We start from the raw sequence: 17,948 nt of genomic DNA, 5'->3' as shown, positions 1-17,948 counted from the left end.
CAGAGCTTCATACAACTGGAGCATACTTCCACCCTTTTCATGGTGCCTGCATTCCTTCGAGTATAGAAGATTAGCGGGTGATTTAATTGAGGTATTTAAGATGATGAAAGGATTTGATAAGGTAGATAAACTATTTCCTCCAGTGGGGCAGTCCAGAACAAGAGGACATAACCTTACAATTAGAGCTACCTTCTTGAACCACTACAGTCCATGTGAGGTAGGTACACCCACAGTGCTGGTAGGAAGGGAGTTCCAGGATTTTGACCCAGCGACTGTGAAGGAATGGCAATATATGTCCAAGTTAGAATGGTATGTGGCTTGGAGGGGAACTTGCAGGTGATGGTGTTCCCATGCATCTGCTGCCCTTGTCCTTCTAGGTGGTAGAGGTCGTGGGTTTGAAAGGTGCTGTCTAAGGAGCCTTGGTGTGTTGCTTGTAGATGGTACACACTGCTGCTGCTGTGCGTTGGTGGTGAAGGGAGTGAATGTTTGTGGATGGGATGCCAATCAAGCGGGCTGCTTTGTCCTGGATGATGTCGAGCTTCTTGAGTGTTGTTGGAGCTGCAAGTGGAGAATATTCTATCACACTCCTGATTTGTGCCTTGTAGACGGTGGACAGGCTTTGGGGAGTCAGGAGGTGAGTTACTTACCGCAGGATTCCTAGCCTCTGACTTGCTCTAGTAGCCATGCTATTTATATGGCTACTCCAGTTCAGTTTCTGGTCAATGGTAACCCCTAGGATGTTAATAGTTGATGGTTGTACATAGTTTCATATCTTCAAATAAAGAACCCATTTATTTTAGTTACCAATCTTCCTCGTGTAGTTGGTGTGTTTGTGTTAAAGAAAGAGAAACACAATTTGGTGGCAGCTGATAGCATTTGAGGATTTGATCTGGAGATTTTGTAGGATCTGTAACACTGAACCCCTTCACACGCTACAGGATTCCTGTGTGTGTGGAAGTTTGAAGCTGTTACAAGTTCATCTGCAGTACTTACTGCAGCATGGAAGTCGTTGTGCGAGTAGTTCTGCAACAGCGCAGGTGTCCATTACACAGCAGAGCCGTGTGGTCCAAGTAAAACAACTGCAGATGGTGGGAGCATTATTCTGAGTCCAACTGTTGATACAGCTTGCACTGAAAATTTTTTTTTACATAACTGACTCTGTGAGGTGTGGCACTGGGCATTGGGGCACTGGATTGAGAGTGCCAGGGGGTGACCGAATGTTCCAGACAGGGCCAGAAAATTTAAAAAAAGTTAATCAAACAGCAGCCCCAACATTTTTGAAAAGGCTGAAAAAGACCTTCATCGCCATTAAAATTTTTGGCTCCAAAACTCAACTTTGTGGGCGTGGCCAAAAGAGCAGGATGACAGCAACAGCACTGTCAATCCCAAATCTAACAATTAGGTTTAGCTTAGCCATCCAGGGTACTGCAAGCCAGTGGAGCCACAGAACTTAACCCTTTAAGGGCTGTGCAAGGTTAATCATTATTCCTGCCACTGATACTATTCAACACAAAATGACCACGAACTTTCCATCCCTAAACTGGAAGGCAACAGACCTCCTCCCTGAATTTAAATTATTCAGGCAGAGAATGGAATTATGTTTTCTGGATCTGTCTGTCTCCGAACCAGACAGACAAGCCATAAAGGTTAAAATAACCATACGGAACGAAGGTCTCCATAAACCGAACACAGGTAATCATCGAGCAGAAGTTAGGAGCAGTCAGTCAGATCAGTCATGTTAGTTAGCCTCCCAGTTATTCTCATACATAGTTTCATACCTTCAAATAAAGAACCCACTATTTTAGTTACCAATCTTCCTCATGTAGTTGGTGTGTTTGTGTTCAAGAAAGAAGACATGGGAGGGGTGGATGAAATGATGGAATTGGTTAAGTGTGGCAAAATAGTGGGGACAATTATTTGATACAACTTATTCAAAAGCTATTCGTTGCTAAAAATGAAGATTCACTAGATTTGAATGAAAATGTTGTAGAATAGCTGTCAGGTGAATTAAAAGAATACATCAGCGTTGAATCTATGGCTGAAGAAGATGGTAACCGTCTATACTCTCCAGAGTTGAATCCTAAACAAGGACTTTGTCGTGGAACAAGACTGGTAGTTAGGAAGCTGTTTTCTTCGATGATAGATGCTGAAATTCTAACAGGCAGGTTTCAAGGAAATAAGAGTATTTATTTCACGAATAATATTGAGCCTACCAGATGTAAACCTGCCTTTTCAACTCCAGAGAAAATAATTCCCAATTCGACATTCATATTTTATGACTGTAAACAAGTCACAAAGCCTGAGAAAATTTGTGTTTATATTCTTAGGCCTGCTTTTATACATGGACAGATTCATGTAGCTTTTTCCAGAGTGATACGTTTTGATTCTGTTAAAGTCTTTGGCGAAAGAGTAACTATAAATCCTGTATTTAAGGAAGTACTGTTGCAATAAAGATACTAATTTGACTGCAAATATTTTGTGGGTTTCTGCTAGTTAACTTGATAATCCTCACATTAAGAGCCAGCCAGTGTCAGCCTCTCTCGATACTTTGAACATCCCCTGTAATATTCCCCTAAACATTTTTAGCCATGTGGTCAGTGTGTCTTTGGTGTCACATTGGTGAGATTAAGCTCACATTAATACTGAGATGAAATAGTATATTCGCATAAGACCTATTATACAGAACATATGCATAACATGACTTGTTTGGCATGGTTCAGGTCATTGACACAAAGTGACTTCTGTTATTTAAGAAAAATACAAAGTAAAAATAAAAATTGGCTGTAATGCTGCTGGATGTCAGCAGGAGTTGAAAGATCACCCAGTTTTTTAACATCGACATAACAAATGAGGGCAATCTCACAACATTTTTAAAATTCATTCACGGGATGTTGCTGTTGCTGGCAAGGCCAGCATTTTATTGCGCATACCTAAACAATGAAGTGGCTTGCTAGTTAAGAGTCAACCACATTGCTGTGGGTTTGGAGTCATACAGAGGTCAGACCAGGTAAGGGCAGCAGCTTTCCTAAGGACATTAGTGAACCATATGGGGTTTTGCAACGATCCAGTAGTTTCATGCCACCATTACAGATACTAGCTTTTTATTCCAGATTTATTAACTGAATTATAATTCCCCAGTTGTTGTGGTGGAATTTGAATTCATGTCTCTGGATCATTAGTCCAAGGCTCTGGATTACTAATCTAGTAACATAACTACCACGCTATTGTACTCCCTGCCTCTGCTCCAATCACATAATTCATACTAGTGACCATAAAGTTCTCACTGTGAATGAATGAATAAATAAATACACCAGGTGCTAGCACAGAAACAAAGCAAGGTTCATACAGTGATGGATCACAGAGATTACTACAGACTGCAGTCAGAGAGCTGACAGAAGACTGCAAGATTCAGTGTTCCAAGTCCACTGCAGTGATCTGCCTACAGTAATATCTGCTCACTACCTCTGGCATAAACTGCATATCACATCACATAATACTTACAGAGTCCACTGATAATTAATAAAGTATTATTTTCTGATACAGAATTTTAGTAAAGCATTACTAAATTCTTGTTCAAGCCATCTAACTACAGTATTCCAGTTATTTGCGTAATCTGCTTCATTTTGAACAACTTTCCCATTTATTCCCCTCCATTTACAGCTATAATTAGAGGATGTAAGATGCCAGATTCCCTTCACAAATACTTCATAGATGACAACATACTGATACCATTCAGCAATCAATAATGTAAATACAATGCCACATGTTCAAGTAAAGCAGTGAGCAATAATACTATGACTTCAAGTATTGATACCAACTGAAAAATACAAGAAACTATCAATGTTCCAGGTAGATTTTTTGTTTCACTTTAGCATGAAAAGCTTTAAAATGACTGATGTGACTAGCACAGTTAAAGACTGGAACGATGACTTCTCAGCTTCTGGCTACTCCGCATGGTAGCTGTTTTGCAATCACAGCTTAATAAATTATTTAGCCAATCATTCCTACAATATTGTACATTAGATGTAAGGCAACAGCTCTTGGCAATACTACATGCTACAAAAAGCAAACTCAATCTTACCATCTTTAGCTATTTCTCCACGACTGCAATTGCTGCAAATGTGCTTGATCTCCTTGCCTATATGGCACTGAATCACAAAGGAAACATTGTGGTTAGCAGGCTCCTTCAATGGCTTCATCCTCATGAGGTAAAATGTTCTCTTTTTGGGCTTTTCCTCACTCATGCCTTGTATTGATCTTCCGCTATAGCCAGCAGAAAACGTGTACTGTTCTGTGTAAGCAGAACATGCCATCAATAGGCTAAAGGATTAACAGCAAGCTGCATCACAAGGAAATCAGGAGACAAGACTCCAGTCGACTTCTGGTGACCCTTCTGACCGTGTTGTTTGAGGCAATCCAAATTTAGATACGCCGAGTGCACACACAGCGTGCCGTCGCATCTACACCTTGATCTCTCTGCCACATACAAAATATAATCAGCTTGATCAGCAGTTCAGGCTCTAATCAGTTCCTAGACACAGTCTGTATCCTTTGGGACTACTGTCCCCTAGATGCAATAAATAGCACTCCTATACTGAAATTATTAAGTCTTTCCTTAATAATAGGCTAGGAACTGTATCTTGCAGCATACATCAGTATGCTTAGGAACAGTTAACCCGAGACAGAAGGCGAATTGCTGGAACTGTCAAGTCAGCTCTAGGCAATTATTCACAAATTACACCTCAGTCCTCTGCTGCTAATTTTAAAATGTTTTGTGCAGAATTATGTTTATTCACCAGCTGACAGTGAAGAAGCTGTTTGGTACTTTAGTATAAAGCAATGCAGAAGTATTAATCCCTTATAATCAAAAACATCTCACTGTAACAGGACCCACACACTACATTATTGTACTATATCCTGCCTACTACACATTTAAATTTGCTGAGGCAGTACGACTGTATACCGCAGTCACATAATCCCAACAAAAAAAGACCCAATGTACTGAATAAATTAAACAGATACATCCCTTAACAGTGTACCCATTACAGTGCAGCCCACTGAACAACAATATGATCCTAGATCTTGGACTAAATTAAACCCAATGATAATGCAATGCAGATTTCTAGGGAGTTAAAGACTATCTGCAGCAAACTGTTACCGTATAATTTGGCAAGATAAACCATGTTCCTCTCCTCCCCTCCCCGAACCTGCCTCCCTGTTCACCTTAGAAAACATATGTAACAAAAGCTTTGAATAAAGAACACATGGTGACAAACTTGGTGGAAGAGCTGTTCGTAATCTTGCTAACATTCAGAGACCTCTCATAGTCTGGCAGCAACATAGCACTACATCTTCCTGATTTTTCAGAATATAAACATGTATTTATTTCTTAATTCTGAAGATACACTACTTCAAATCTAATTTAATGCCCTCTTTGAATACTTCAAAAGTCACCTTTGGTGGCATTTTACATTTTACAAGGTTCCCATAAGAGACTCATGACGAAAGTCAAGTCTGGAGCAAGGAGCATTCAGCAGAAAGGACTGAAAGATGGCTACAAAACAAAAGGTAGGAAACAAAGGAAGGCCTCAAATCTATGGATTTTCAACCATGACATGAGAAGATATTTGTCACATAAGGGTATCATAGAATCATAGAATGGTGACAGCAGTGAAGGAGGCCACTTGGCCCATCATATTCATGCCAGCTCTCTGCAAGAGGAATTTAGCTAGTCCCATTCCCCTGCCCTTTCTGTTCTTTAGATGCTCATCTAATTCCCTTTAGAAAGCCACAATTGAATCTGCCTATCACAATCTCAGGCAGGGCATTCCAAATCCTAACCACTTGCTGCACAAAAATGTTTGTCCTCATATTGCCATTGGCTCTTTTACCAATCACTTTAAATCAGTGTTCACTGGCTCTCAACACTTCTGCCAATGGGATATGGATCAAAGGTGGGTAAATGGAGCTGAGGTACAGATCTGTAATGAATGGTAGAAAAGGTGAGAGTGCTGAAAGGCCTACTTCTCTTCCTATTGTTCTTGGACTGACAGAAAGTGAGAAGTGGTGTCCTGCATGGATCTTTGCTGGGACCACTGTTGTTCACCATATACAAAAATAATTTGCACTGATATTTAGGGCATAGTGTTAAAATTTGCAGATGATACCAAATTGGGAGATACAATGAATAATGTGGAGGGCTGCATCAAATTACAGGCAGACATAAACAGGCTTGCTGAGTGGGTGGATAAATGGCAAATTAAATTCAGCATAGTGAAGTGTAAGGTGGTTCATTTTGGTAAGAGGAATAAAGAGGCCACTTATTCCTTGGAAGGAAAGAAACTAAAGGTGAGGAACTAAAGGTCTGGGGAAACAAATAATCGCTAAAAGTAGCAACACAAGTTGCTGAGGCCATAACAACTGCAAGTCAAAGTAATAGGGTTCATTTCTAGAGGGATAGAAGACAAAGCAGGGAGACGCGAGCTGCATAGGACGCTATTTTGCGTAGGTCACCAGCACCGGCCCAAGCAGCATGTGCCAAAAGTATGCAGAGTAGGCAATTCATTACATCAGTCAGCATGTAACACTGATTTGACACTTGCGGTGCCATTTTCGATCTTAACATTCCAGCTAATGCCCTCTCTTAACCTCGCACTGTTGAACATGTGTTAGCAGCAGGAAGGACCTCCACCAGAGCTACTTAAAGGGATAATCAATCACTCTCAGATTAGTTGCTGATTGATTTCTACTGGCTGCTTCTGAGTTAGTAAAAGTGTTTGGTGGTTTGTAGTCATTTAAAATTGATTGGTTTTGCAGGTGGTGAAGGTCTTGGTTCAAATTTCAAGGGTTCTGCTGAGACCACTTACTCCCAGTCATGGGTACTGAGGTTTCCATCTCCCTTGGCCTACAGCATGACAGGGATAATGAGCAGAAGGGACACAGAGGAAGACAAGCTGCTTGAAGAGGGAGGAGAAGGAAGAGTTGGAGAAGGACTCTCAGCAGGAGGCCATATCCACCGTGGGTCTTCAGGGAGTAATTTTCCTATCTCAATCTCAGCGAGGAAGAGCGCATTAGATGCCTCTGTTTCACTAAGGAGTGCTCATTGAAATGTGGCACCTGCAGACCAGCTTACCTCATGATGAAGGGTGCCACAGACTGAAAACACATTGCTTTGTGGACGCTGCATCTAAATTCAGAGATCTACCACAACCACAAAAGATTTCACTCCCTCAATGTGAAGCTGGTGTGCGATCATGTTCAGTGCATTATGCAAGCCAATGTCCGCTCTCCTGGCATCAGTCCACTGTATCACCAGTATTTCAGCCACCGTGAGACACCAGAGGGTGACTACTTGGCAACAAGGGCTATCCACTGACCACCTAGCTTATGATGTCAGTGCACAATGCATGCACATGTGGGCTGCATGCATATAACAAGAGCCAATCTGTCACATGGAATGTCATTGAGCAGACCATTGGGGTTCTTAAGCAACACTTCTGTTCCCTGAACCACTCTGGAGCAGCCCTGCAGTTCTCTCCAGGGCATTTGTCATCCTCGTCTGCGCGTCCTACACAACCTTGCTATTGTGAAAATGCAGCGCTTGCCACCAGGTATATAGTGAACAGTTGAGAAGGAGGAGGAGGAAGAGGGGGAAGAGAAGGAGGAGGAGGAAGGGAAGAAGCAACCAACATATCCCCTTTCTGGCTGGGCTGTCCGTGCTTGGTTCATCTGACAGCAGTACCAGTGAACGCACCTCAATTCCTCATTCAACAACAATCTCACACCTTACCATCCCTCTGTTATAGATCATGACAGAGTTCACTTGGCCACAATGCAAAAATAAACATTCCAAATTGACTTTATCAAACAAACCATTCAATATTCTGTAAAAAGGTCAACTAATCACACTTACACATTCGCTTAGTGCCTGTTTTCCATGTGTCTTTGCCTGCCATAGTGCTCCAATGCAGTGCTACCCCAGTGGCTGTAGCATTGCTGGCAGAAGGCTTTTGACTTTCAGTGGCAGAAACTGCAGACGGCCTTGCAGAATGACCTCATGCAGCTCTGGTCATAAAAGGCCCAGCTTTGAACTACACCACCTCGGCATGAGTGGCAGCAGTCTGGGCTGGCTGGCTGACAGGCTGCAGCAAGGGCATTGGTGAAGTGGCGGTGATGGGAGCACGAATGCTGAATTCTTAAGAGAAGAGCAGGTTTCCGGAGCAGTGCCTCAGTAATCCTAGTAATATGATGCAGGACGGGTTATAAGGTTGCTGCAAGACCCTGCAAGCCCCTTTAAACACTGGCATCCATAGACCTGATGGCAGCAGTCTGAGATCGTGTGGCAGCAAGCTGCGCTTGTATGGCTTCAGTCTGAGCTTCCACTGCAGAACTCAGACATTGGATGGCTTCTACTTGTGTTGCAATGGAAGTCGACACATTGGGCATCAGACGCTGCATCATGGCTGGGTTGACAAGTGTGCTATTGGACTTGATACTACTTTCACCCTGGAAAGGACGGGCTCCAAGCTCTGCACAAAGCCACGTGTAAGGTCGGTGCCAGATTCCCCCATGCTCCTTGAGAGTGACTGCAGGCTTTAAAGAAAGTCTGACAATGCACCAAGCATTTGTGTGTGTATACTGATCAGTCTGTTCCTGTATGCGCCCCATCGATTTCTTCATCTGAGTCCTCTGCAGCAGAACACTACAGAAAAGTCAAAGAAGAATAAAACCGGACGGACCACCCGGCGTCAACCTAGGCACCAGAAATGACAAAGGCACACCCTGCCCAGTCAACCCTGCAAAGTCCTCATTAACATCTGGGGACTTGTACATATATTACAGCAAATGTTCCAGACTCCTCAATTACCATCTCTGGATATTTCTTGCCCACAGAGGTGACAGCACATTGGTATATAGTCAGGAGGGAGTGTCCCTGGGAGTGCTGAACATGGACTGCAGGATCCATGAAGTCTCATGGGATCAGGTCAAACATGGGGAAGGAAACGTCTTGCTGATTACCACTTACCACCCTCCCTCAGCTGATGAATCAATAAAAGTTGAACAAGGGCACAGAATGTATTTTGGATCGGGGACTTCACTGTCCATCACCAGGACTGGCTCAGAAGCACCACTACTGAGTGCGCTGGCTGAGACCTGAAGGACATATCTGCCAGACTGGGCCTACAGCAGGTGGTGAGGGAATCAACAAGAGGAAAAACATCTACTTGACCTCATCCTCACCAATCTACCTGTCGCAGATGCATCTGTCCACAGCAGTAGTAGTAGGAGTGACCACCACACAGTCCTTGTGGAGACACACTGAGGATATTCTCCATCGAGTTGTATAGCAGTACCACTGTGCTAAATGGGATAGATTCAGAACAGATCCAGCAGCTCAAAACTGGGCATTCATGAGGCACAGAATTGTATTCAAACACAATCTGTAACCTCATGGCCCGGCATATCCTTCACTCCGCCATTACCATCAAGCCAGGGGATTAACCCTGGTTCGATGATGACTGCAGGAGAGCATGTCAGAAACAGCACCTGCATACTGAAAAGGACTACATGCATGCTAAACAGCAGAAGCGGCATATGATAGAAAAAGCAAATCGACCCCACAACCAACAGATCAGATCATAGTGCTGCAGCCATGCCACATCCAGGTGGTGGACAATTGACAGAAGAAGAGGCTCTACAAAAATCCCAATCCTCAATAATGGTGCAGCCCAAAAGACAGATCAAAAGTCAAGGTGGAAACATTTGCCAGAAGTAGCAAATAGCACTTCAGCTAGAAGTGCCAGTCCATCACGGCTTCCTCCTGAGGTCCTCAGTATCACAGATGCCCGTCTTCAGCCAATTCGATTCACTTCACGTGATATCAAGAAATGGCTGAAGGCACTGGATACTGCAAAAACTAAGGAGCCCGACAAAACCTGACTGTAGTGCTCCAGAATTAGCCAACCCCTTATCCAAGCTGTTCCAGTACAACAACTATACTGGCATATACCCAACATTGTGGAAAATTTGCCAGGTTGTGTTGTAAACAAAATGCAGGACAGATCCAATCCAGCCAATCAGAAAAGTGATGTCGCTGACAGCACAATCAAGCTGCACTTACTGAGTGATAACCTGCTCACTGATGCTCAGTTTGGGTTCTGCCAGGGCCACGCGACTCCAGACCTTGGTCCAAACATGGACAAAAGAGCTGAGTTCAAGAGGCAAGGTGAGAGTGACTGCCCTTGACATCAAGGCAACATTTGACTGGATACGGCATCAAGGAGCCCTAGCAAAATTGAAGTCGATGGGAATCAGGGGGGCAACTCTCCACTGGTTGGAGTCATACCTAGCACAAAGGAAAATGGTTGTGGTTGTTGGAGGCCAATCATCTAAGTCCCAGGTCATCACTGCAGGAGTTCCTCAGAGTAGTGTCCGAAGCCCAATCATCTTCAACTGCTTCATCAATGACCTTCTTTCCATCATAAGGTCAGAAGTAGGAATGGTCGCTGATGATTGCACACTGTTCCGTACTATTCGTAACTCCTCTGATACTGAAGCAGTCTGTGCCCACATGCAACAAGACCTGGACAACATTCAGGCTTGGGCTGATAAGGGACAAGTAATATTCATGCCGCACAAGTGCCAGGCAATGACCATTTAAAACAAGATAAATTTTAACTATCTCCACTTGACGTTCAATGGCATGACAATTGCTGAATCCCCCAATGACATCCTGGGAGTTACCATTGACCAGAAATTGAACAGGGCCAGCCATATAACTACTGTAGTTACAAGAGCAGGTCAGAAGCTGGGAATTCTGTGATGAGTAACTCACCTCCTGACTCCCCAAAGCCTGTCCACAAGTCACAAGGCACAAGTCAGGAGTGTGATGGAATACTCTCCACTTGCCCGCTTGATCAGTGCCCCATCCGCCACCTTAAACATTCACTGTCACTGGTGGACAGTGGCAGCAGCGTGTACCATCTACAAGATGCACTGCAGCAACTCGGCAAGGCTCCTTCAACTGCATCATCCAAACCCGCAACCTGCACCTAGAAGGGCAAGGGCAGCAGACGTATGAGAACAGCACCACCTGCAAGTTCCCCCTCAAGGCATACACCATCCTGACTTGGAATCACATCGTTGTTCCTTCACTGTTGCTGGGTCAATAATCTGGAATTCCCTTCCTAACAGCACTATGGGACACCTACACTACACAGAGTGCAGCAGTTCAAGAAGGTAGCTCACCAGCACCTTCACTAGGGCAATTGGGGATGGGCAACAAATGCTGGCCTTGCCAGTGATGCTCACATCCCATGAATGAAAAAAAAAATATGTGCATCCTCACCCTCCAGCAAGCTGTTACCTCTATGCTGCTCTCTAAAGTACACAAGTGCTAGTATCTGATCTGGTGGTTGCAAGTGAGAAATCCAATGACGGTATTTCTTCTTCATCAGTATCCCTTGCATTTTATGCTTCTAGCAACACTGCCTGGCCAGGCTGCAGTTCTTAGGTATCTTAAAAGGAGAAAAGCACAAAGATGGGGTTGCGATAAGAGGAGCGCAGGAAAGCATGAGCCATATGCTTACACCATCTGTAGTTTGTCTATCAGAAGAAATTATAGGATGAGGGGGACATGGAATGTGAGAAGGAGGATTCGGTAGCATACCCTCACCTTTGTTGCTTTTGGCCCCACTATTTGCCATGGCCTCAGTTATGGCTACTTCAATGATGGCAAGCACCATCTCTTCCATAGGCATGAGGTCATGCTTCTGTCCTTGTTCCACACCAGTTATGTGCTGCTGCCTGTGATTGGACGTCATCTTGTCCTACAAGCACTTCTTCACACAAAGGGTCGTGGAAATCTAGAACTCTCTCCCCCAAAAGCTGTTGAGGCTTTTGAAAATTTGAAAATTGAAAATTTCCAAACTGAGATTGATAGATTTTTGTTATGTAAATGTATCAATGGGGAAGTACTCCAGTGGCTCGAGGATACAGTGGACATTGGGGTGTGGGGACAGTGACAGAATCACATTGGGTTTCAATGGAAGCATTATAGCGCGAGAGTCCGGAAGAATAGTCAAGTGAATAAAAACTTAAGAACATAAGAAATAAGAGCATGAGAGTAGCCCATACAGCCTATCGAGCCTGCTCTGACATTCAATAAATTCATGGCTAAACTGCTACATCAACTCCACTTTCCTACAATGTGCAAGTGAGTAATGAGAATCTGTCAACAAATGTAGCTTTCCACATACCATATATGGAGACAAGTTTTTGTTAGTATTCACTAATGTCCCTTAATACACTAATTCCAAGTTAATCTCATAACTTGCTGTAAATGCAGCACCAGAAACAGTAATGAAGATGGTTGGGAACTAGCACAGTAGGAACAAAAAGGAGAACCTAGAACGATACAACTGAGAATACTGAAAACTGACCGTAGTTATTCACACAAACAGCAGACAATTACGATTTATCAAACACTCACTCAAGCTTTTTGTCGCAAGGCACTTCACAATTAACATCAGGCCATAAAACAATCCAACTCTCTAAATGGGTCAAATTTAACCAATCTGGCCTGATGGGAATAGGGCGGGTGCACAGTTAAAGGAGCAGTGTAAATACGTACTGCCCCTTTTCTCAATCAATTCCCATGCCCACCATTTCAGGTGGCCGAAGCCCTGTCTGACAGAAGCAGGAGCCTCATTAGCACATGCTAGTTGTGTCCTATACTGTCTAAACGTCCCTAATGGCATTTTAATGACCTACTGAGTAGGGTGCCCTCCATAAGCACCCCACTCAATATAACCCTCCAGGAAGAAGAGGAGGTCCTCTAAGGTAACTTTCCTTATTGGGCTCAAAAGAATGAGGAGTGCTCCTCCAGGCCCCATCTGGGCCTCTGCTGCCTCAGGTTTCCACTCTTCCCACCTGTGTAACAGTCCCGATCCCTCCATCCCACTACTTAACTTGGTGTTGACGGGTGATCTCTGGGCCCTTTGCTTCTGGCCTGTCTGAAGCCAGCCAGCTGCCTCCATCTGCCTTTTTTGGGTGGGCAGCTGGCCAGTGGGAAGTAGGTAAGAGCTGTTCTGTTAATATCAATCAAGATATCCCATGCACACTTCCAGATGGGAAGGCTGTGCTTTCCCATTATTTTCCCACCCAAGAATTAAAATCCACCCCAAATGTTACTCACTGCAGACAGGCAAACATCACAACCCTTTGAGGAGATCATGGAATGGGAATTTGTAGAATAAGAATTTGTATGAGGGCTGGGTACAAGAAAACTAGAGGAGAGGAATATGCTGCAGCTATGTACCATTGGAATCAAATATTTTTTCTGTGCAAATGTATTCAGCAGGTATATACAAGTGTTTGTGTTACAACAGTATATATTATGTATCTATATTTTTGTGTATATATGTGTTTTTCTGTACATGTATGTATGTAAGAAAAATAGAGGGGGTATTTTATGCACTCCCCCACGTGGCTTTGGAGGCAGGAAGAGCATATAATCGGGTGGGATGGTGGCGAGTGGGGACCCTGCCACCTTCCCGCCTCTGCCAAAATTAAGTCTGGGGCACAAAGACTTGTGAATGGCCTGCCCATCCCGCTGCCAATTGAGGTCCTTAACTGTGCAATTAATGCCAAATTAAGGGCTTCATTCCACGGCTGGCACAATTAGCTGTGCAGCGTGTGGCCCTGTTGCCGCACTGGAAGCACCATACGAAAAACCATACGGCCTGCTTTCCAGGGGTTGGGGGGGGGGGGGGGGGGGAATGTGGGGAAGTGTCCCTCATTAAAAGGCACTTAGTGCCTGAACGAGGGACCCAGCATCGTGACGGAGGGGGGTCCGCTGAGCCCACTCCTCTACCCTTGCTATCGACCCCCTATACCTCCCTTCCCCGCAACCTCCACCCCACCAGGCCCCTCTAGCCCTGACCTACCTGTGGCCTGGGTCCAGTGCCATTCCTGGGCCTCCATTAGGTGCTCCTCCGGCAGCAGCCACCGTCTCCACGGTGGCGCTGCTCAGTGAGAGTTGCCAGCCTCTGATTGGCCAGCAGTTCTCTGAGGGCAAAACTTCTGTCACTGGGGTCCTTGATTCTGTCCACTTAAGTGTCTAATTGGCACGAGATTCGGTGGGCCTCCCACAGAAGAGGCGACACAGGGTTGTCGGCGTCGCTCTTTCCGGGCAACAAGACCCCCATCGCCAGGATAAAATCCTGACCAGAAATAAGATGATGAGAGTTGTGGAGTGGGAAAATGAAAGAATGGGAAGATGGAGGGGAGACAGAGATAACAAGAGAGTAGGGAGAGAGAGGAGGGGAAGAGAGATGGGAAGGGGATGAGAGGAAGGGAGAGAGAGGGGGCAGAGGAGGTGGAAACGGAGAGAGACTGAGAGAGAGGAAGAATGTACAAACAAATGAAGAAAAACAAAAACCTGAATCAAAAGCTAGTATCTGCAATGGTGACCATGTAACTACCGAATTGTTGTAAAAACCCACCTGTTCACTGATGTCTTTTAAGGGACCGGTTCTCAACCTTTTTACTTCTGAGATCATTCTCTATGTTATAAAATTTCCATGCACCCCTGAAACTTGCTGCTTTTGCTGTGCTACAATTCTGTTAAGACATGAAGGTATTGAATTAAAAATCTATCCATATATGCTGCTCATTGTATGTGTTCACAACAATTTTTCCTGTTCTTTCTAATTTGTCTTGCTCCTGCTGATTTACTGTTTTTTGCTAAAGTTGGTGGAGTGTTATTGAAGTTGATAAACTGTCACTAAGGTTAAGTAAACTGTGGCTGAGGTCGATGTAGATGGTAGAGTAGCTGGAGATGGTAGAGTATTACTGAAGCTGGTAGGTTGGCGCTGAGGTTGCTAGAATTATAATGAAGTTAAGACTGTCTCAAAGGATCTGCTTAAGTTCATCGAGGGTTACCAAGGTTGATAGAGTTATACTGAAGTTAGTTAACTGTCACTAAGATTAGCAGACTGTCACTGAGATTGGCTGAGTTATAATGAATTTAGTAGGCAGCCATTAAGGTTGGTAAAGTGTCACTGCAGTTGATAGAATTCTGATGAAGTAGATTTTGTTGATGGTCATACTCAGGGGTCGGCAACGTGTCCGTACATGGACACCAGTGTCCGTGGTAAAAATGTTCAGGTCTGTGGTAATTTTAAATGTCTTGCTCCAAGTCTTTAAACTTATGTTATAAAATGAAAGAAAATTTTCAAACACGAGTTTAAAGATTTGAAGCAAAACATTTAAAATTATTAGGAGCAAAAGTAATTACAAAGGATCGGGATCATCGGGCATCGGGCTAGGTCCTATAGCCCGCCAAAGTTTTGTATTCGGCCCACCAATCAAAAGTGCAAAAGGTCTGCCTGTGTGCGGACCTCCATCCAATCAGAGCGAGGAGGAGGCAGGACTCGCTGGGAAGACTGTCGCTGTCAATCAAGTGTTGCTGCCTGTGTCCGACCTGCGGAATCAGCCATGGAGAGTGTTGGTGTGAGTAGAACAGATAGGATAGCGCACAGCAAAGCAATGCTAGAACTGGAAAGGGAAGACTGTTTTGAGGCAGAGCAAGCTGTTTTATTTTTAGGGAGACAGTCCACTTCCTCAGCTCTCCAAAGGTCTGATTTCTGTCAGAGTGTAGGGCTAGTGCCAAGTGTTAATGCGTTTTCGCTCCTGGTGGATGGCAGGGGGTAGGGGAGGGAAGAGAAGAAGGGGGAGAGAGAGGGGGAGGGAGAGGGGGAGAGAGAAGGGGGGAGAGAGAGAGGGGAGTACTGGGGCAGAGGGAGAGGGCAGATGGAGGGAGAGAGAGGGAAGAGGGTAGGGGAGGGACACGGGGGTAGATGGGGTGAGGGATACAGGGGGAGAGAGAAGGGGACATGGGAGAGAGTGGGGAGAGAGAGGTGGACACGGAGGGAGGGGGACACAGAGAGGGGAGAAAGATGGGCACAGAGAGGAGAGAGTGATATACAGGAGAGGGATAGACACAGAGAGAAGGGAGGGAGAGGGGAGAGAGATAGACACAGAGATGGGAGAGGGAAGAGGGATGGAGAGAGAGAAAAAGATCAAGTTCACTTCTGACAGATGGACATCTGTCCAAATTCTCTTCATCGCTATATCAAGTGTTCGGGCAGACATTGACTATTTGTGCATGCAAAATCAATGCCAGGCATTAACCTGAGCTGTGTTTTGATGGCATTAGGTTGGCTATATACATTTTATACAGATTAATTGCCCCCATGTCCATGGCTGAGTCAATAACTGTCATATGTCCATGGTGAAACATGTTGGTGCCAACCCCTAGCCATACTAGCTTGATAAGAACATAAGTACATAAGAAATAGGAGCAGAAGTATATAATTCAGGCCCTTGAGCCTGTTCTGCCATTCAATACGATCATGGCTGATCTTCTACCTCAACTCCACTTACCTGCCCATTCCCCATATCCCTTGAAACCCTGAGAGGTCAAAGATCTATCGATCTCAGTGCTGAATATACTCAACAGTGGATCCTCCACAAACATGCAAACTTACAAATTAGGAGCAGAAGTAGGCCATTCAGCCCCTCGAGCCTGCTCCACCATTCAATAAGATCATGGCTGATCGGTTTGTGTTTCGAATTCCACACTCCAATCTACCATCGATAACCCTAGATTCCCTTGCCTAATGAGAATCGAGTGAACTCTGCCTTAAAAATATTCAATGACCCCGCCTCCACCACCTTCTGAGGCAGGAAGTTCCAAAGTTGCACAACCCTCAGAAAAAATTTCTCCTCATCTCTGTCCTAAAACAGTGACCCCTAATTTTAATGCAGTGCCCCCTAGTTCTGCACTCACCCACAAGAGGAAACATCCTCTCCACATCTATCTTGTCAAGACAGTTCAGGATCTTATAAACTTCAATGAAGTCTCCCCTCACTCTTCTAAACTCCAGTGAAAACAAGCCCAGTCTGTCCAACCTTTCCTCATAAGACAACCCACTCGTTCCAGGTATCAATCTAGTAAACCTCCTCTGAACCGCCTCCAATGCATTTACATCCTTCCTTAAATAAGGAGACTAAAACTGCACGCAGTATTCGAGATGTGGTCTCACCAATGCCCTGTATAACTGAAGCATAACATCCTTACTTTTATTTTCAATTCCTCTCATAATAAAGCATTCCATTAACCTTCTTTATTACCTGATGTACCTGCATACTAACTTTTTGTGACTCCTGCACTAGAACACCTAGATCCCGCTGCACCTCTGAATTATGCAGTTGTTCTCAATTTAAGTAATACTTTGTTTTTTTATTCTTCCTGCCAAAATGAACAACTTCACATTTTCCCACATTATACTCCATCTGCCAGATTTTTTCCCACTCACTCAACCTATCTATATCAGTCTGCAACCTTCTTATGTCCTCATCATAACATACTTTCCTACCTATCTTTGTGTCATCCGCAAATTTAGCTACCATGCCATCGCTCCCCTCATCTAAGTCACTGATATAAACTGTAAAAGGTTGAGGCCCCTGTGGGACTCCACTTGTCACATCCTGCCATTCAGGAAAGGACCCATTTATGCATACGCACTGGTTTCTGTCAGCCAGCCAATCTTCTTTCCGAGCTAATATGTTACCCCCTACACCATAGACTCCTACTTTGTGCAATAACCTTTTATGTGGCACCATGTCAAATGCCTTCTGGAAATCCAAGTCCAGTAAGTCAACGGGTTCCCCTTTATCCACAGCACATGTCACTCTACTCTACGGTAGACAATTCCAAAGATTCACAACCCTTTGAGTGAAGAAATTTCTCCTTACCTCAGTCCTAAATAATCGACCCCTTATCCTGAGACTCTGCCCCCATGTCCTAGATTCCCAAGCCAGGGAAAACAGTATCTACCCTGTCAAACCCCTTCAGGATTTTGTATGTTTCAATGGGATCACCT

General features: G+C 44.4%; 1 protein-coding gene across 10 annotated transcripts in view; it reads right to left on the bottom strand.

The window, feature by feature from the left end:
• LOC137384353 (phosphatase and actin regulator 1-like) overlaps positions 1–17,948 on the bottom strand; it is an 859,907-nt gene that overhangs the window by 562,828 nt on the left and 279,131 nt on the right. For 3 of the 10 annotated variants that reach the window (XM_068058260.1, XM_068058270.1, XM_068058289.1), the window contains exon 1: positions 4,082–4,344. The exons of the other annotated variants lie outside the window; for them this stretch is intronic. In XM_068058260.1, the coding sequence (XP_067914361.1) occupies positions 4,082–4,313 (232 nt within the window). In that variant the 5' untranslated portion in view covers positions 4,314–4,344. Of the gene's footprint in view, positions 1–4,081; positions 4,345–17,948 lie in introns of those variants that run through there. 10 annotated transcript variants of the gene reach the window in all.

Source organism: Heterodontus francisci, chromosome 2 (assembly GCF_036365525.1).
Source record: "Heterodontus francisci isolate sHetFra1 chromosome 2, sHetFra1.hap1, whole genome shotgun sequence".
Lineage (NCBI taxonomy): Eukaryota > Metazoa > Chordata > Chondrichthyes > Heterodontiformes > Heterodontidae > Heterodontus > Heterodontus francisci.
The sequence above is the reverse complement of the archived record's forward strand: the minus strand, read 5'-3'. Positions and strand labels throughout refer to the sequence as shown.